The 20,703-nt window shown below is 42.6% G+C and overlaps 1 protein-coding gene across 2 annotated transcripts in view; it reads right to left on the bottom strand.

The window, feature by feature from the left end:
- The window catches only part of DEUP1 (deuterosome assembly protein 1), a 76,271-nt gene that overhangs the window by 26,044 nt on the left and 29,524 nt on the right, over nucleotides 1-20,703 (bottom strand). For both annotated transcript variants that reach the window (XM_081950701.1, XM_081950700.1), the window contains exons 6-11: nucleotides 17,813-17,926; nucleotides 15,587-15,841; nucleotides 11,017-11,162; nucleotides 8,993-9,098; nucleotides 6,626-6,775; nucleotides 84-283 (exon numbers count right to left, since the gene is read on the bottom strand). In XM_081950701.1, coding sequence (XP_081806827.1) covers nucleotides 84-283; nucleotides 6,626-6,775; nucleotides 8,993-9,098; nucleotides 11,017-11,162; nucleotides 15,587-15,841; nucleotides 17,813-17,926 — 971 coding nt within the window. The remainder of the gene's footprint in view (nucleotides 1-83; nucleotides 284-6,625; nucleotides 6,776-8,992; nucleotides 9,099-11,016; nucleotides 11,163-15,586; nucleotides 15,842-17,812; nucleotides 17,927-20,703) is intronic.

The following is a 20,703-nucleotide window of genomic DNA, read 5'->3' as shown; positions in this document are numbered from 1 at the left end:
AAAAAACCCCAAAGAAAAACAAAATAAAGAAAAAAAATGTTAAGAGCTAAAGTAGAATGATTTGTACATGGTGCTGTACCTACTTCTCTTCCTTTGCCGGCATTTTCAGAGAGGCCTGCTTGGCATGATTTGTTCCAAAGTAGGCGATGGCATTCGCCAAGGAAGGCACGTCTGGGTCCCTCGGCAATTTAAGGAGTTCTTTGCGTAACCTTCCATTTTTACACTCCAGCGTACCAGCAGGTTCGAAACAGGTTCTGTGCTCTTTCGTTGATAAATCTATTGCCTGTGTAGGTAGAAGGTAGGAGGGGCAAAAATCGCTTATTTATAACGCTGGTATAATTGAATTGATGCAATTCTACAAAGGAACAGGCACAAGGTAACACACACACAAACACACACACATATACACACGCCACTTGTAATCATACAGCGTTTATTGTAAATAATAATAGCAATAGAATTGCCTCTAGAAGCGGCAAGCAAGACAAATCGGTAGAAAAGATAATAGCCTACAGAACACAAAAACAACATATTATATGTGCTCAATGAACCTTGCATTCAAGGCTGTATCTGGTTTTTTCTTCTTTAAAAGCACTCCGTGTTTTGTTTTTTTTTAAATCGCTCGCCTTCGAGGCCTCAAAGCAGCACACGGAAAAAAAGCTCGAAGGCTGCCGGAGCTGTAAATATTTTCATTAAAATGCTACCTCGAGTTATGCATTCACCAGAGGCAAACGCAGAACATTCCTTTCAACATTTCTATAGGGCTAAATGTTAACAAACGATGAAATAAATATAAAAATGCAACGGAGTAGTGTTATGGGTCCTTTGGAAAAAAAAAAAGTCCTGCCATAGGTCTATAGAATAAAAAATAAAAATAAAATCCTGCCATACTACTGAGGAAAATGAATGACGAAGTAAAATATTTTAAGAGGCAAAGCGAGGACTTGGGGGAGAAAAAAAAACAGAGTTAGATTTTGCCAGTTTCAAAAATAGGGACCAAAGCAACATTTTCTCTTTTGATTGAAAATCGGTGAGATTTGAAAAGGCTTCATTTTGGCTGGATTATGCATACATTTCTCTGTCCCAGCATTAAAAAAAAATACATACAGGTGTGGATAATGTGGTGGAACATCTGGGCCAGATGGTCCCACCTCTAGACTAAGATCTCTCTGTGTTTTTATGCTCAGTCTATATTTTTATAAATAAACTAGTTGATAATCCAGCGTTGCCCGGGTATTTATTTATCCCAATCCATACATTTGTCCTCAAAAATAATCCCGGACCAAATGTAATTTCTAATGTTGGATTTTCCCCCTTACCAGAGGGAGCCCCCTTGGGGAGTACTGTGAAGCCGTTACTATGGCAACTTCACTGTGCTGTACAGTACAAGCCATTTCACGGCAGTATGGTAGAAGCCAGTTTAAGGCACAACAGGCTGTATCTTAATGGAATACACATCCCGAAAGGTGTTAGGGGTGTCTTACCCCCACAGTATTTATCTCCAGAGAGTAAATCATCAGTGTACCAAGTTTGGTTGAAATTGCTCAATTCCAGAGTTATGCTAGAACACACACATACACACAGCCATTTATCTATCTATCTACCTACCTATCATCCATCCATCCATCCATCCATCTATCTATCTATCTATCTATCTATCTATCTATCTATCTATCATCTATCTATCTATCCATCCATCCATCCATCCATCCATCCATCCATCCATCCATCCATCCATCTATCATCTATCTATCTATCATCTATCTATCTATCTATCATCTATCTATCTATCTATCTATCTATCTATCTATCTATCTATCATCTATCTATCATCTATCTATCTATCTATCTATCATCTATCTATCTATCTATCTATCATCTATCTATCATCTATCTATCTATCTATCTATCTATCTATCTATCTATCTATCTATCTATCATCTATCTGAAAAAGAGAATAGCAGACTTGACTTATTTGTGGGAAGAACTTATATGGAGGCTGAACCACATCAATTGTAGTTATAAGCAACATATTAATTTTAAGTAAGGATTTCTTGTAAAGAAACTTAAGAAAATATAGTCTGAAAAAGGCATGGGGAAACTTTTCTTGTATTATCTCTCCCCCACTACCGTCTCTCTCCCCCATCTCTCTCTCTCCTGTCTCTGGCTCTATATCTATCTATCTATCATCTATCTATCTATCTATCTATCTATCATCTATCATCATCTCTATCTTTTTATCTCTATCTCTACCTATCTACCTACGTACCTACCATCTCTCTCTCTGTGTCATCCGTATCTATCTCTATCTACTGTATCTCTCTCTCTCTGTCTGTCTGTCTGTCTGTCTGTCTGTCTATCTATCATCTATCTATCTATCTATCTATCTATCTATCTATCTATCTATCTATCTATCTATCTATCTATCAACTCACTAAACTTCCCCTTATTCTCCATTATTGGAAATAAACCCAGGAAAAACTTGATGTTCAAAGCTATCCCCCGCTTGCAGAAATGGAGCAAGTCTAACGTATGCTGCCTTGAATTATTTACAAAAATAATAAAGGCAGGATTTAAAACAAACAAAGAAACCAACCAGGTGAATGTTTGGAAGACAATGAAAAAGTCAGAAAACCGCAAAGGCAAACAGCGGAAAACCTATTATTATTGTGGGTTGCACAGTCAGCTAGACATCTAAGCTGTTGTTTTTAATATTATAAAGAATAAATAATAGATAACATATATTATATATTAATATTATATATTAAGAAGCTGTGGGTGCTTCATCACTGGAGGTTTTTAAGAGAACGGGCAGTCAGTTGTCTAAAATGGGGACAGGATTTCCTGCTTGAGCAGGGGGGCTGGACTAGAAGACCTCCAAGGCCCCTTCCAACTCTATTATTCTGTTATGTACGGAGGAAGAACTCATATTGGCAGGGCAAAATGGTGTTGACATGGCCAGATACTAAACAAATGTCGTTTAATTTTAATCATTATTCTACGTACTTTTACACATGCTGTATTTCGATGACCTATTTTATACCTAGGTTTTTTTAGAAGAGGCTGGACAGTCACTTGTTTAAAATGCTATAGGGCCATGATGGCGAAACTCTGTGCCCCAGCTCAGCTCCACTGCGCATGCGTGCGCGCCTCCCACCAGCCAGCTGATTTTTTTGGTCTCTGCCGCACATGCCTGGGCCGCGAGGCGCATGCGGGACATGGACGTGCATGCACAGGGAGTGGGGTGGAGCACAAGGGGGGGGCGGTTTTGGTCCCAGGAGGCTGCAGGAAGGCCTACTAGACCCCAAATGGGGCGTGGGTGGAGTGGAAGGTCATGCATATGCACAGGGGGTGGGGGAGCGCCGTGAGGGTCATGTCACATGTGCATTGCATTATGGGTATGAATGCACTTTCGGCACGCGACCACAAAAAGGTTAGTCATCACTGGTATACGGTCTCCTGCTTCAGCTGGGGGTGGACTAGAAGACCACCAAGGTCCCTTCCAGCTCTATTCTCAGATATTAATCCACCTACTAAGTCCTTCCCAAGGAACTGGGAGAGGCCGATGTTTGGCAGCGTTAGAGGGTATTGTTGCAGGATGTAGGCTCTTCCAAATACTGAATGCCACACTTGGAATACGGCATTCAGTTTTGGTCACCACGATGTAGAAAAGATGTGGAGACTCTAGAAAGAGTGCAGAGAAGAGCAACAAAGAGGATTAGGGGACTGGAGACTAAAACATATGAAGAACGGTTGCAGGAACTGGGTATGTTTAGCTTAAGAGAAAGAAGGACTAGGGGAGACATGATAGCAGTGTTCCAATATCTCAGGAGTTACCACAAAGAAGAGGGAGTCAAGCTATTCTCCAAGGCACCTGAGGGTAGAAGAAGCAGCAATGGGTGGAAACTAATCAAGGAGAGAAGCAACTTAGAACTAAGGAGAAATTTCCTGACAGTGGAACAATTAATCAGTGGAACAGCTTGCCTCTAGAAGTTGTGAATGCTCCAACACTGGAAGTTTTTAAGAAAAGATTGGATAACCATTTGTCTGAAATGGTATAGGGTTTCCTGCCTAGGCAGGGGGTTGGACTAGAAGACCTCCAAGGTCCCTTCCAACTCTGCTATTGTATTGTATTGTAAATAAAACTACTTTTTCAACTGACTGTTGGCAATTTTGTCAATGCGGACAGTGTTCTAGTGGTGCCCCAGATGGTTTGGGATTTGCACCCAAAATACTTCTTACTATTGGTAGTATCATCTTTGCTTTATTTTTCCACAGTCGGTCTACTTCTATTTGCAGGAGTTTGTATTTTGTGATTTTTCTCCAGGTCCTTCCCTTCTTGTCTGCTCTCTCCAGGTACTGCCACGTCACTATCCAGACTTTTTTTTGTCATTCTTATCGACAATTGTTATGTGGCAAGTTTCTGTCGGTTTCAATTCTAAAGCCCACAGATCACTTTAACATCTTCATTTTCTATCACATTCTCCATTTTATGTCCTCACCAATTCTTGCTTGCAAGCAAAGGGTGTTTCTTGCACATCTTCTAATGAACCATTGTTACTACTTTATGTAGGCCTTTGAACTATGGTGCTGGAGAAGACTCCTGCGAGTCCCTTGGACTGCAAGGAATTCAAACCGGTCAGTACTAGAGGAGATCAACCCTGACTGCTCTTTAGAAGGCCAGATCCTGAAGAGGAAACTCAAAGACTTTGGCCACCTAATGAGAAGGAAGGACTCACGGGAGAAGAGCCTAATGCTGGGAAAGACTGAGGGCAAAAGAAGAAGAGGATGACAGAGAATGAGGTGGTTAGATGGAGTCACCGAAGCAGTAGGCGTGAGCTTAAATGGACTCCAGAGGATGGTAGAGGACAGGAAGGCCTGGAGGAACGTTGTCCATGGGGTCGCGATGGGCCGGATATGACTTTGCGACTAACAACTACTGCTACTACTTTATCATACTATTGTCCATAGTCATTATTACTGTTGACCAGGATAATTATTATGAGTTCTTCTGCTTGATTTTTTATTAAATCCATCTTCAAATTCTTTTATCCATCCAGCATTTTTTATTATTGTCCTTTTGAGCTTCCTCATAGATCTTCCAAAACCGAACGGTTTTGTTTTGTCCCAAGCCTCTAATATATACTGATGCTGGCTTGGTTGTCTGCCACGACTAAGGAGGGAGATAAGCAACCCCTTGGCTAGGAGCCCAGAAAATTATCTCTATGAAAACAAGGCTTGAACTCACGAAATTATCCAAACTTTCGCTACACCTGGATTAGTAAACTGTTGTTTCCTGCAAAATTCCCCTCCCGTCGCTCCACCTATAAGCTCTCTGGGAGGGGGCAATCAGTAGCCACCTGTTCCTATTTCCTTCTGTGAGCCTTTTTCCAAAGCTGCTCCCTCCTCCTCTCAGCCATACGCATACGTACATCAGGAACAGCCTCCCTCTCTTCTTCCTCACTGCTCCCAACTCAGACGCCATCTGGTGGCCAACAGGCCTCTCTAGTCCCTGCTCTGACTCCGAACACCCCCCCCTCCGAGTCTTCGTCAGCCTCCAGGGCAGTCCCATTGTGTTCATCCCTGTCAGATTCCACCAACAGCTCAGCCAGCCGCTGTTGGGCCACAACAGGTTTCCTCTTTGTTTTGGCTTTCTGTTTTCAGAATTTCTATTGCTATTTACACTTTGGGCAGAATCGCCTCTAGTCTGATTGAAATAACTGATTTTGCTTCAATTGAATGACTTGTGCCTTATAGCGTTCAATTTTCCCAGACACTGCTGTGATGTGTTGCTTTATGATTTCCAAAGATATCCCCGCCCACCCCCGTTTCTAACTCATTTTAAAAAAAATATTAGGCTTGCCTTGATCCTAACAGTTATTCAATTCTGACCTTTTTGTGTTCTTTAAACTATTTGCATTTGATCTAAATATTTTAATCTTGGCCTCTTGTCTGATCTTTTATTTTGTGATTGAATATGATTTTACTTTTTGGTTTTCTAATTTCGATCATTATGATACAAACCACTTGGACTTAAAACAATATAACAAACAGCAAAACCAACAAAAACAAGGGCTCTAGACAAATAATAAACATTAAAGCAGTGGCCCCAACCATTTGGGCACTAGGGACCAGATCTGTGGAGATTTTTCCGTTGATCAGAGGGGGCATGGTTTCATGTTCAGGCCCCAGATTGTTGGGGGCAATATGCTGACTCTGTAAACCGCTTAGAGAGGGCTGTAAAAGCACCGTGAAGTGGTATATAACTCTAAGTGCTATTACTATTGCTATGTGTTGCCTGCATCCTGTGGATGGAGCTTCGCGTGTTTGAGCAGCCTGGTTTCCAGCATGCTGCGGCCCAGTGCCGGACCACAAACCAGGGGTTGGGGACCCCTGCTTTAAAGCTCTTATTCTGGAATAATATAAAGTCCAGATTTTTATGATCCTGTACGTTTTTGCTCTTGACATCAACGGATCACATATTTTGGTTTCAAAGCAGCAGCTTTTCATATGCCAATAGGTGTTAATCTCCCCAATGACCAAATGACCTCAGCCATGTTTTATTCCCGCCGCATACCTGTTGTTTTGCTAATATTTTCTCTTTTATCTCTAGCTCTGTTTGTACCTGTTTTTCCAGCACAGCGGCGTTTTCCACAATAGTTGCTATAGTAATTTCCTTCTGATGAAGCTCCTCTGTCAAGCTGGAGTTTTCCATCCTCAGTCTCTCCACCTCGGAGCGATGGGTTTGCGCTTCCTGAGAAAGCTGGCCGCTTATCTGCAGCCAACGTGACCCAAAAAGGAACAATGAGAGTTGGCTTTTCATAGGGTATCATTTTTCACCCGCTAGTGACTTTTGGAACGGGCTATTCTTAAAACATCAACCGTACAGAGGAAGCACACAGGAATTTAAAATGGCTTGATTCAGAACGGCCAAGCTTTGCCACTGCTTTGAGCATGTTTATGGGTTTTTCTATGTCGCTCCCAAAATCCACCCAAACGGTAAAGAGATATTGAGCATAAAACATGATCTAGAAGGAATTATCCCTTTCCCCCAATAGTTCCAAAGGTGCTTTTTCAGGAGGCAACTGGACTTTCTGTTTTTTTTTCCTTCTGAAGATCTTTCCGTTCTCATCCAAGAAGCTTCTTCAGCTCTGACTGGATGGTGGGGAATGGAAGGGTTTATATTCCTTGCAGGCAGCTGGTCATTTGCATCCTTTTAGAGCAGTGTTTCTCAAACTTGGCGACTTTAAGTCCTGTGGACTTCAACTCCCAGAATCCCCCAGCCAGCGTAGCTGGCTGGGAAATTCTGGGAGTTGAAGTCCACAGGACTTAAAGTCGCCAAGTTTGAAAAACACTGTTTTAGAGGGTCGTTGAAGCCCTTGGAGGTTTATCTCTGTCCTCAGGGTCACTTGAGTGGTACAAATGGTTCCTTTAGTCTGTGATTTTTCTTCCCCTGGAAATCCATTCCTACTCCCACACCATTCAAAGGATATTCATCCCAAATTGTACAGCTAAAAGTCTGTAGAGATTCTCAGTCATCCAGGTCATGGTTGTCCCAAAGGGGCTTGGGATCTTTGCCTCCTGAAAAAGCACCTTTGGGACAACCGTGACCTGGATGACTGAGAATCTCTACAGACTTTTTGCCACCAACAGATTCAGGGTTCCAACCAGAGATGGGTTCCTATGGGTTTGGACTGGTTTGGACGAACCGGTAGTGGTTTGGGGGTCTGGGTCGCTGGAACTGGCAGCGACCCAGGCCTGCCACACCCCTGAACCAGTTTCTGGGCCCCCGAACCAGAGCCCAGAAAAATAAAATCTGTCACTACCTCCATTTCTTCCCCCTTTACCGTATTTTTTGGAGTATAAGACGCACCTTTTCCCCCCCTAAAAGAGGGTGAAAAATTGGGTGCGTCTTATACACTGAATGTAACCCCCCCCCACTAGCCCCAACCCTTTGGCCTCTGCCTCCCAGCAATTTACCTCTTTGCAGCAAAGGAGGGCTTTCGGAGGCTTCAATAAGCTATAGCAACCCCTGCAGCCTGTAACAGCTGATGATGGGGAGCAATTTAAAGTGAAACTAGCTGTTTGCTTTACATGGCAAATTGTTGGGAGGCAGATTTTTTTTGTCTTGTGCTAATCAGGCTGTTTGCTGCAAGAGGAGGTAAGTCAACAACTATAAATGCCTATAGAATGTTCAAATTATTAGACTTATTTTTTAAAGACTGCTTTATTATTATTCTAGACAACTTAACAAAATGAAGCTTTTTAAAATAAATGCTTGATCTGAAGAGGCCCCGTGCTATTGTTTTAAAAAGTCCTATTCTTTTAAATAGCAGAGAATAACTATACCAGAAAGCAGATCAATTTTAACAGCATCTGTACAAATATAGTCTGAAATATAACACTACAAACAGTGTATATTGTCTGTACTGTTGGTTGCAAGGAGGCAAATTGCTGAGAGGCAAAGGCAGATATTTTCCCTTGTTTTCCTCCCCCAAATCTAAGTGTGTCTTATACTTCTGAGCGTCTTATACTCTGAAAAATATGGTATTTGCCAGGAATTGAGAAGACCGGATGCCATGATCTTAGTTTTTAAATTAAAAGTCAATATCAAGGAAATATCAAGGAAACCAACAAATGTGGCTACCATGTTCATTCCAACACTTTCCAGCTAGAACGCTTCTCAGTTTGAGGCAGTTATTTGGCCTTAACTACATCATCCTCTTTGAAGGACACCATAATCCCTTATGGGGTGTAGTCCGGGCAACTGAATGGAGCTGAGTGTTTACTGGCCAGATGCCTTTCCTGTCACCAGTGCAGAGTTTTTTCCCCAGCAGATATATTCTCAGTGTGCCCAGAAAAAGAAATACCTGTCTGTACCTAGGATGAAACCTGGCCATAACTACATCATCCCAAATAATACTGGTTAGAAGACATTTTGAAGTGCATCTTCAAAATAAATAAATACATAAATAAATAATAATAATAATACCTCGTTTAGTTCTTTTTGTAGATTGTCCTGCTGCTTTTCCAGAATAAGTATCTGAGTTTTCTTTATTTCCAGATCCTTGATGCATTGTGCATAAGCTGACTGGAGCCTATTAAAATATATATACATTTCAAGCTCCTCGCCCAAAGCATTTCTCTTTACAGAAAAAAAATATTTAAATAAAAATCAGAGAAGATATAAGAAATGTCTCTCGGGAAGATCTGATTATTTCCAGTGTCTGAGCAAATCCGAGGATTTCTCCCCCTCCTACAATGAATGTGGTTCATCAATTTTCTTCTCAAGGGTTTCCTCCTCCCCACGTATTCATATATCACAGGAATATACTTACAATAAAAATACATTTTTGTAAGTATAAAAGGATACAAGACCTGACCTTACAAAAATGATTACTAAAAGACAACATCAATTATATTGTACAAAGTACATTTTCTTCACTTATTTTCCTGTTGTATTTTTTTAGTATACAGAACACATTATATTATAAGTCTCCATACAATATTTATAGCTAGGACAGTAATCATTTAATATTTTCATAAAATCCGGCTATATATCCCTGATGATGCCTATAAGAATTAAAACAGTCACATACTGCCTCCTGGTGATCAATGTAACTAAAACCACAACACAGGATACACACACACACACACACACACACACACACACAAATGGCTGTGTGTGTGTGTGTTCCAGCATAACTCTGGAACTCTGGGCTTAAACAATTTCAACCACTCTCTGGAGAAAAATACTGTGGGGATAAGACATCCCTAACACCCTTGGGGTGTGTGTTCTGTTAAGATGCAGTCTGTTGTGCCTTAAAATGGCTTCTACTGTACTGCCGTAAAATGGCTTTTACTGTGCAGCGCAGTGGAGTCACCATGGTATCAGCTTCACAGTACTCCACAAGAGAGCTTCCTCTGGTAAGGGGGGAAATCCAACATTAGAAATCATGTTTGGTCCGGAGATTTCCCCCCTATAAATAAATACCGGAGCAACACCAGGCTATCAGCTAGTATACTATAAAAATAGAGAAATTCTCTCCTCATTCCAGGCCGCTGGTAGTGGTGGAAATTATGTAACACAGTGGTCCCCAATCTTTTTGGGGGATTGGATGGTTGCGCATGCACAAAACCTGATCACCTTAAGGAGCAAATAAAGCTTCACTATAATAAAGAGCCGTGGTGGTGCAGTGGTTCGGATGCAGTACTGCAGGCTACTTCTGCTGACTGCCAGCTGCCTGCAATTTGGCAGTTCGAATCTCACCAGGCTCAAGGTTGACTCAGCCTTCCATCCTTCCGAGGTGGGTAAAATGAGGACCCAGATTGTTGGGGACAATAGGCTGACTCTGTAAACCACTTAGAGAGGGCTGTAAAGCACTGTAAAGCAGTATTTCAGTCTAAGTGCTATTGCTATTCACACGCTCGCCCTCCAATGTGGAACTGGGTAACGGTCCATGGGCTTGGGGACTCTTGATGTAAAACTTCAAATGTGAAGTCGTGACATATTGCTACATTTGTATCTCTTCTGAAAGCTTAAGGAAAAGTGGACTGCATAAAGCAGAGGTTCCCTATCCCCCCGCCCCAGTCTATGGATCAGCCTCGGTCCGTGGCATGTCCATGGTTTGCACCAGTCCATTGTCCGGACCGGTGCAAACAAGGGAAGCCTCATCTGCAGGATACAGGGAGCCCATGAAACCACGTGTCCCTCTCTGGTCCACAGAAAAACCTCTCTCCACGGAACCAGTCCCTGATCCTGAAAAGGTTAAGGGCCGCTGGTATAAACCATTCTAATTGACACTGAAAAAAATGCAATTTGCTTTTATTTCTGTTGGGCACTTCAAATATAGCTTGATCACAACTAGAAAGCTCTGCCTCCTTACTTAAAGGTAAGCGCCCTTAAAGCTACTGAGACTTACATCCCAGCTGGCCTAGAGAAGATCATGCCTCTACTGCCCTGTAGAAAGCATGGAACCAGTTTTTGAAGCATAGGGGTACAGTTTCAATACCTACTTCACTTGATTTTCTTCTTTGTTTTTATATTCTTCAATTTTGGCCACTTCCTTTCGCAACTGCTGGCATTCCAGTTCCACCATATTTAGGAGGTCTTCACGAGACTGCAGTTCATTCCTCACTTCCAGGAGTCTGGCTTCAGTGTTCTAAATAAACGCAAACACCGTAACTCAATTCATTTGTTTGCTGACAACTTGCCGTTTCACCACTCTGTCACATTCAGAGCTCTTTTGCATGGCGTTTAATGCTGATATTCCATGGAACCAAAGACTCTTAATTTTCAGCCTTTCAGCTAGGAGCTCACTGCCTTGCAATTATCACATGGAACTGATAAGGTCTGTACTGCAGTTAACTCCTCGAAGGACTATTGCCTGGACTTTTTGGTGTGTGAATGCAATTAATTCACAAGAGGTAGATAAAGAGGGTTTGTTTGTGACGAGGAGTCTGTTTCTTGTTTCTGACAAAGCTGGGTCAGAACAAGCACTTCAAAATCATACTACATTCAAGAACTCAATCGCGTATCAACCCACACAACAGACTGCATATACCTACCACTTTAATCACACGGCTCCCTTAAAATCACCCTATGAACTGATATTTGAAGAGGTGTGGAGAATAGTTGGGCACAGAACTTTATTTTTTCCCCTCACCCAGACATAACCTGCAAGATGTTCTGCTGACTGATAACAGAGGCAATGAGAACAAAATTGAAAATAGGGATTGCCAATTTTATGCTGGAGGCATGTTTTTATTGATCCCAGTATGTGGGATGGCTATTTAACTCAGTTGGGAGACGCTCCTAGAAGAGGGAAGTCTATAGAGATTCTCAGCCATCCCGGTCATGGTTGTCCCAAAGGTGCTTTTTCAGGAAGCAACTGGACTTCCTTGTTTTTTCTTTGAAGACGTTTCACTTCTCATCCAAGATGCTTCTTCAGCTCTGACTGGATGGTGGAGACTGGAAGGATTTATACTCCTTGCGGAAAGCTGGTCATTTGCATTCTTTTTAGAGAGTCTTTGAGTCCACTTGGAGATTTATCTGTGTCCTCGGGGGTCACCTGGGTAGCGCAAATTGGTGTGGGGCAATTTGCTCCACCATTCCCCACCATCCAGTCAGAGCTGAAGAAGCTTCTTGGATGTGAAGCGAAACATCTTCAAAGAAAAAACAAGAAAGTCCCGTTGCCTCTTTGAAAAAGCACCTTTGGAAGAAGGAAACCACACATTTGGAACTCCTGTTTATTACCTATTCCTATACGATATTAACCTATCATTATAAACTTATATCAGCTTTATGTGCATTCCTCCCTCTCTCCCACTCTTCCTCTCTCTCTCTCTCTCTCTCTCTCTCTCTCTCTCTCTCTCCCTTTCTTATTTATCTCTCCTAGTATCAATAACACATTAAAAACTCATATAAAATTGGGATATCCAGGCTTTGCTAGACTCTGTCTTTCTAAAGTATGAAATGAAAAAACGTCAATTCCTGAACTTTCTCTGGATTAAAAGTTGGGTAGAAAGCCTTTGTCTTGTTGGGTTGTGAATGGAGTCCCTCATGCCAGATACAGTGTATTCAGACCCCCTTCACTTCTGTCAATTTTGTAATGCTGCAGCCCAATTCTACAGTTGTACAATCAAGGTGTAGAAACTTGTCAGCAATAAAAATGGGAGGTATCTGAGCTAAATTTCAAGCGTTGTTGCAAAGGGTCTGAATCTGTGAAATTCAAATGTTTTTACTACCGGTTCTGTGGGTGTGGCTTGGTGGGCGTGGTGTGGCTTGGTGGGCATGGCAGGGGAAGGATACCGTAAAATCTCCATTCCCACCACCCTCTGGGGCCAGCCAGCGATGGCATTTGCCAGTTCTCCGAACTAACTCAAAATTTCCGCTACCGGTTCTCCAAAACCTGTCAGAACCTGCTGGATTTCACCCCTGGTCTGAATACTTATGCCAGTTTATTTATTTATTTATTTATTTTATTTATTTATTTGAACTTATTAGTCGCCCCCTCTCCCCACAGGGACTCGGGGCGACGTACACAAGCAACAGTTAGCACAGTGTCAGAGGAGGTAAAAAATAAATAAATAATTACAATAAATAACATTAATAGTTTAAAAACTAAAATTGACAATTAAAAATGACCTAGGGGTGGAAAAGTTGTCGAATTATGCCAGGCCGGCTAGCCGAAACAGGTGGGTCTTCAGTTTACTGCGGAAGGAGAGGAGATCGGTTGTTGTTCTAATGTCTGGGGGGAGGTCGTTCCAAAGGGTAGGGCCCGCCACAGAGAAGGACCCCAGTTAAATTTCAGGCCTTTTTTGCCTTTTAAAAATAAATTTACAGACATTTCTAAAATCCTGTTTTCACTTTGTCACTGAGTACTGAGTATCAATTAATGAGGGGTGGGGAATGAATTTCAACAACTGTAGAATCAGGCTGCAGGGTAACAAAATCGACAAAAGTGAAGGGGGTCTCAATACTTTTTGAATGCACTGTAAATCACAATACATCAGGCTACTTGCCAGCTGCAGAGAAGTTTGCATTCTCATGAGTAATTGCTTTCTACCGTGTACATAAAGAGATACCCCAGTTTTCCCCTTTATTCTGGGGTAGAAAATGTTGGTCCTTTGGAGGAAAAAAAAACCCCAAAACCAGAGGGTGAAGTTGTGAACTGAGGTCCTGGGAAAAGCATGGATTTAATATCCTTTTAAGCAGCCTCTAATTAAAATGTGGAACTTTCTAAGAATCTGAGAAAAGTCCAGATCATTCAGAGGGAACATCTGTTTTCCATTCAGAGAGAACATGTTTTCCAGAGAATTCCTGATTTGTGGAAAGAAAGAGATCTTTCTAAACGTTAGAGAATATTGGAAAAGTTGTCTTAACTGGGTCATTAGGAAGAGAAACTTCATCCCTTGAGGCTGGAATAAACTGTTGCAGCAGTCAGGGAGATGCTGTTAGCAGCTTTGCCTCTTGATTAAAAAAAAAGACAATCTCTCCACATTTCCAGTAGGAACCAATAAAGTGAAACGATAATGTGCAAGTTTATGTCCCTAGTAGAGGTTCCTGGAAAAGCAGTAAAGCTACAGCCATTTTTGGCAGTGGTCTTGAGTTGCCTTGATGCCAAACGGCAGCATGGGCATGAAGAGTGCTGATCCCTAGAATAGCTGAGCATCAGAACCGACTGAATGGTTGACTATGACTGCAATTTCTTGCACATCTCCTGCTTTCTTCTGTTTCTTAATGGATCGAAATCAGAGGTGGAATTCAGCCGGTTCGCACCGGTTCATCTGAACCAGTGGCAGAAATTATGCCCAGTTCGGAGAACTGGTAGTGATGGCCGCCCCTCCTGTCGCCGGTTGCTCACCCCGCCCATCTGGTTGCTGCTTCCTTGCGCTGCTTCTTCGCATACCGGCTCTCAAAGAAGGCGGCGGCCGGTGGCTGGCCACTGAAAAGTCCTCTGGTCTTTGTGCATGCACATCCCACTGCCTTGCAAGTCCACTTGGCGGTGGTGGCTGGGAGGCTTCTCAAAAGCGGTGGCTGGCTGGGGGCAGCCGAAAACTCCAGTCAGCTTGCCTTCTGGACTGGACCAGCCGCCGCGGAAGGTAAGCAATCAAAGAGGCGGTGGTGGGGGAAGAAGCGGGGAAACGGGGGCTACTAGCGAAGGGAGGGTGGGGATGGATAGGGGAAAATCTTAAAAATTGTCCTACCCTTTCCTATGGGCGTGGCTAGGTGGGGGGAAATGTGATTGAATGGGTGTGGGCGTGAGTGATGTTAAGTTGCCCCCCCCCACCTAGCCATGCCCACCGAACCGATAGCGAAATTTTGTTGAATCCCACCACTAATTGAAATGGACAAAAACCCAGGCACTGTTCTTGTAAATTGAACAGGTGTGTGCTGTGATGCTTGATGGAGGTTTTATTTGGGTTGCAGGACAGAGAGGAGAAAAGACTGCTTAAATCAGAAATATTGCAACAGTAATGCGGGACAAAATGTTGGAGGGGGGAAAAAACCCACAACACGACTTGGCTATAACTAGAGGCATTCTTCATCTGGCGACAGCTGTAACTCTTCTATTTTCCATCACAGGAAAATATATATATGAGAGGTGGTTTTTTTTTAAAAAAATTGCATTATAAACATTCCTGGCTCCAAAAGAGTAATCTGTAGGATTTAAATAGATCAGCTTCCTGGTTCCACCTGCTCACAGATTCTTCTTTTGAATTCTGAATATACTTTACTGTTTTCCCAATTCTTTCTTATTTCATAGGTAAGACTTTGGGAAGGGGAAAATTGTTGCGTACAAGAGGTGACATCCATCCATCCATCCATCCATCCATCCATCGAAAGCTTCATTATTGACAACTTACATCGATCTACCTATGCAATCCAAGAGATTCTAAACTCCTTTTCTTTGGGGAAAGCTGGTTACATCCTTAGTACATAGCTGTGACCATTTATATGTCCTATCAGCATTCATGTGCTCACAACTCTTTCTAGATTGGCAGCAGCACCCAATATCATTTCCATAAAATATTACAAAGCCACTGTTTAGAAACGACGACAAGCAAATAGCTTGGTCTTTACCTGGCATTTCCTTTGGTACATTTTTACTTCCTGTTGGAGCTTTAAGTTTTCCTCTTGTAGTTTGTTTCTGCTCACCGCTATTTCACTCACGGTTGATTCAAGTTTTTCCATAAAGAATTTGTTCCTATCAGCGGGCTCGGTAAAAGCACCGTTCTGGACCCCAAGCTGCTCGTTTCTGTACTGGCTGCAAGGACCCCCATCATTTTGCTTCAGCTTTTGACAGTGTATTTGGATTTTACAATTTTGAGCTTGTTTCTGAAGGGAAAAAAAAACAACAACCAAGAAATCAGTTGCATGAAATTCATTGCTTTGGGAAGAACAATATTTCTCTTCTACACCGAAATTTATGCCACTATAGAAAGCTGGCACTTGAGAACTGCGAGTCTATTTATTTAAAGCAAATTTCAGTTAGGAGATTTATAGGAGATGTCCTTGTAGTACCAATCATTTCTCAGTCCCGGACTAGCCCAAACTTCTAACAGAGCAAATGTATCCATATATGTCCAATGATCTCCAGAAAGGAGACCACATGGGGAGGGGGGTGGGGAAACCTTCTGTTATGATGAATACACCAACAACTAATTTTTCACCGAGTGAGGAAGAAATGCAGATTTAATGCAGAATGTAATGCTGCCATCTTTGACTTATGACTTAGAAGCAACACCTGGTTTGTTGGAAGCCACTGGTTGAGGATGGTTGTACTGCTTAGTGTGCTGGTAGTCCCCGTTCTAAAAAAACTTGCAGTCTGAACAAGGGAATGTAGAAACATCCCCCCTCCTCCATTATTTATATGAAGTATAAAGACATTCCTGAGTGGAAAAAGCATTTGAAGGGATTCTGGCTATTAAAAATGTAGTGTGTGTGTTTGTGTGTGTGTGTGTGTGTGTGTGTGTGTATTACAACTGCCTAATATGTAATACAGCCCAGGTTCAATTCCCAGTAAGGGTATGGCTAGCTGATGAGAGCTAAATAGCTTGAAATAGATCTATACTAGTCTCCCTTTATTTATTTATCAGCACAAATGCAACACAAATGTAACAAGGCAACATAAAAAAATGGCTTTCTGCCTGGATGGCTCCTAGGATGAGCTGATAGACGGAAAAGGGAAGCAGTATGCTCCCTCCCATATTTGGGCATACCAGGGTTGTGACACAATACATACATACATACATACGTGTGTGTGTGTGTGTGTGTGTATACATACATACATACTGTACATACACACACACACACACACCATTTGTTTTTGTAGATTTTCACAGGTATAGGTATGCAGGTCTTGGCGTATTCGGGTCTTTTCCCGTGTAAGAACAACAGTATCTTGGCGACGTTTCGACGAGGTCACACTCGTCATCTTCAGGCTGGTGCCTTTGGCTTCGTGCTTGTGCAAGCAAAGCATGATTGGAGCTATAAATATAGGTGGATGGGTGTGGAATGTTGGCGTTGCTTTAAACGGATTGGTTGGCTGTGTTGTCACATCTTGATTGGTTGATGGAATTGATGTTTGGTGAGGGTGATTGGTGATGGTGTCCTGTGTTGTTCTGGGTACAGACAAACACACACACACACACACACACACACACACACAGTTTCCCCAAAAATAAGACCTACCTGGATAATAAGCCCAATTGGCCTTTTGAGTGCATGTGCTAAAATAAGCCGTCCCCGAAAATATTTAAAGCAGCCGGTCCCCGCCATTTCAACTGATTGCTTGCCGCACAAACAACATGTGGTGAGGAGGCGAGGCCGGAGGAGGGGGAAGAGAGGGGGGTACATGCCGCATGCACCCCACATGCCCTTACCTAACGGCCGCTTCCACAGCCCTAGCCACCGTGCCCCTTCTGTCACACTAATGGCCACCGCAAAATGAGGGGCAGGCCCAGTGACACGCAACACTGCAGCAGCCATGAGGTGACCACGCTTGCCGCCTCCTGCACCTCAAAAATAATAAGACCTCCCCAAAAATAAGGCCAAGTGCTTATTTCGGGTGTCAAAAGAAAATATGATCCTGTCTTATATTCGGGGAAACACAGTACATAAAAAAAATTCCTACAGCATCACATTCCTGGAATGCTTAAAAGTGACGAACCTCATTTGTAAAGGTATCTACATATTCATTTTTATGGCTTAGATGTGGGTGAGTATATATATTCTGGTAAGTATTTATCTAGACTCCACGGTTCATTTAATTCCAATTCCTCTTAGAGAAGAAGCAAAGAATGGTACCTGGAACAGATTGCATTTCTCAGACAATAATTTTCGCTGAGCATCTAAAGAAACCAAATGATTTTGATACAGCGTTTCTTGCTTATCCCACTCTCTTGATTTTGCTCTAAATTCCTGAAAGAGAAAAGTGGCACACAAAAAAAAAAAAAATTACAAAAATAATAATCAGATGATTGAATATCTCCTTTTCTCTTTATATTTCGCAAAAACAAACAACCGGTGCAACCTTCAATATCAAGGGCCTTTTGCACTTAAAGGTTCTTGTATAATACATCATTATTACCAACGAGCTGATAACCCGGCGTTGCCTGGGTATTTATTTATCCCAATCCTGTATGAGACAGGAAAAGCCCTGATTTTGTTGAAAATCTCCGGACCAAACGTAATTTCTAATGTTGGATTTTCCCCCTTACCAGAAGGAGCCCCCTTGTGGAATAATGTGAAGCTGATACCATGACAACTCCACTGCACTGTACAATAGAAGCCATTTTACGGCAGTACGGTAGAAGCCATTTTAAGGCACAACGGGCTGTATCTTAACAGAACACACACCCCGAGGGCTGTTAGGGGTGTTTCCAGAGAGTAAGTCATCTGTGTACCAAGTTTGGTTGAGATTGCTGGAGGCATTCAAGAGCTATGCTGGAACACACACACACACACACACACACACATACACACACACACACATTTAGATAGGTAGGTAGGTAGGTAGGTAGGTAGGTAGGTAGGTAGGTAGGTAGGTAGGTAGATAGATAGATAGATAGATAGATAGATAGATAGATAGATAGATAGATAGATAGATAGATAGATAGATAGATAGATCAGGCAGGCAGGCAGGCAGGCAGGCAGGCAGGCAGGCAGGCAGGCAGGCAGGCAGGCAGGCAGGCAGGCAGGCAGGCAGGCAGGCAGGCAGGCAGGCAGGCAGGCAGGCAGGCAGACCTTGGCTAGGTGCGAGACACATTTTTCGCCATTCACCACACTTAGCACTTAAGTGTTCAAAATACTTGGCCTGCAAAGAGGAATTTTCACATAGAGTCATGCTTCCTTCTCCACCAGCCCTTCAAATAACAAAGGGCTTGCCCTAGTTTGTATACATCAGCCCAAAGCAATGAAGCTGGGGTGCAATTCCTCTAGTTGTGATTCATTTGTTGGACCCCACAGAGGAGCAGAGTTCGGTTGTGATGCCGCTACGAAGGCCCTCTTGCGTGTGTTCAAAAATATTGTCATATTGGACTTTTGGGTCCCTTGCTTGGAAAGCTATTCAGAGCATTAGGCTAAGATAGGCAATCGATCCCCAAGTGGCAGTAGGTGGGATGGGGCTCGCTTAGGGCCTTGTCATTGGAATTATCCATGTCGGCATTGAAGTCAGAGGTGGCATGAACAATTTCGTTCCTGAAGGGGGCTTGCAGACCTATCACTGCAGGGCTTTGATGGTTTCATCATGACATCCCTGCTAGGTTTCAGCTTCATAATCTATTTGCCACCAGGAATAACTCTGTTGGATGAATACTTGAGGATGCCCTGTCCCAACTGGACACGATAATGTGTTTTCACTTGTGTTTGCTCGTATGCAATATGAGATTTGGGCCATTCGTTACTCACCTATTGTTTTGTCTGTCTTACAGCTTTGGCATCCTTACCAAATAAGGATCTGCAAACAATTGCATTAATAGATCCTCCATTTCATTGTGTGTGTGTGTGTGTGTGTGTGTGTGTGTGTGTGTGTGTGTATGTCGGAACAGAATAGGATAGAATGAGCTGGAAGGGACTTTGGAAGTCTCCTAGTACAGCCCCCTGCTCAAGCAGGAGAAGCTATACAATTTCAGATAAGTGACTGTCTAGTCCCTTTTTTCAAAATATCCGGTGATGGAGCGCCCATCATTTCTGAAGGCAAGCTATTCCTCTGGTTAATTGTTCTCACTGTTAGGAAGTTTCTCCTAAATTCCAGGTTGCTTCTCTCTTGGATTAGTTTTCAACCATTGTTTTTTGTCCTGCCCTCTGGTGCTTTGGAGAATAATTTGACTGCCTCTTCTTTGTGGCAGCCCGTCAAATACTGGAATACTGCTATCATGTCCTTCCTCTTTTCTTTAGACTAGCCAGGCCCAAATCCTGCAGCTGTTCTTCATATGTTTTAGTCTCCAGGCTTTTGATCATCTTAATTGTTCTTCTCTGAACGATTCATCAGTCATTACATATGAACATCCACAGTTCTTCCCACACAAGGACACCTTCTTAAAGCTAACATCCTAGTGAAGGAGACACTAATCTAAACTTCGGAAAGAAAAAGAAGATGATTGGTTGTGTCAGTAGAATCAGGAAAAAGTCCATAATTCTAGACCTCAGGTAGTCCTTCATTATGACCATAATTGGATCCAGAATTTCCTTTGCTAAGAAACAATCTTGCTTCTCCTACTAGTTGTTAAGCGAGTTGCACCCCATTTTACAACCTGTTTTGCCAGGATCGTTAAGTGAATCACTGCACGGTGGCTCAGTGGTTAGAGTGCAATACTGCAGGCTACTTTTGCTGACTGCCGGCTGCCTGCAATTTGGCAGTTCGAGTCGCACCGGTACAAGGTTGACTCAGTGTCAGGCCTGCAGTTATATTCCTTTTTAGGATCTTTGGCCTGCCACACTCTCTATTATTTCCCTATGCTGTTTCATTAGTGTAGTAGTGGGGAGCGGGGAATAGAAAGGAGTAGAATTGTGGAATGTGTTGTTGTCATTCTTTCCTAGAAGCCCAAGGTCATCTTTTGTCTCCGCACCTCTGCATCTGACCGGAACCAGCTGGGTGGAGATGCCAGCGTGGAAGAAGAAGATTGGACCATGTGATGGATTTATGGGTGTGGGCATAAAATCATGAACTTTCAACTGGGTGGAATCCCAGGAAGCTC

The sequence above is a fragment of the Natrix helvetica genome (genome assembly GCF_964273705.1).
Source record: "Natrix helvetica genome assembly, chromosome: 4".
Classification (NCBI taxonomy): domain Eukaryota; kingdom Metazoa; phylum Chordata; class Lepidosauria; order Squamata; family Natricidae; genus Natrix; species Natrix helvetica.
Note: the sequence above shows the minus strand (reverse complement) of the source record. Positions and strands in the feature narration are given on the sequence as shown.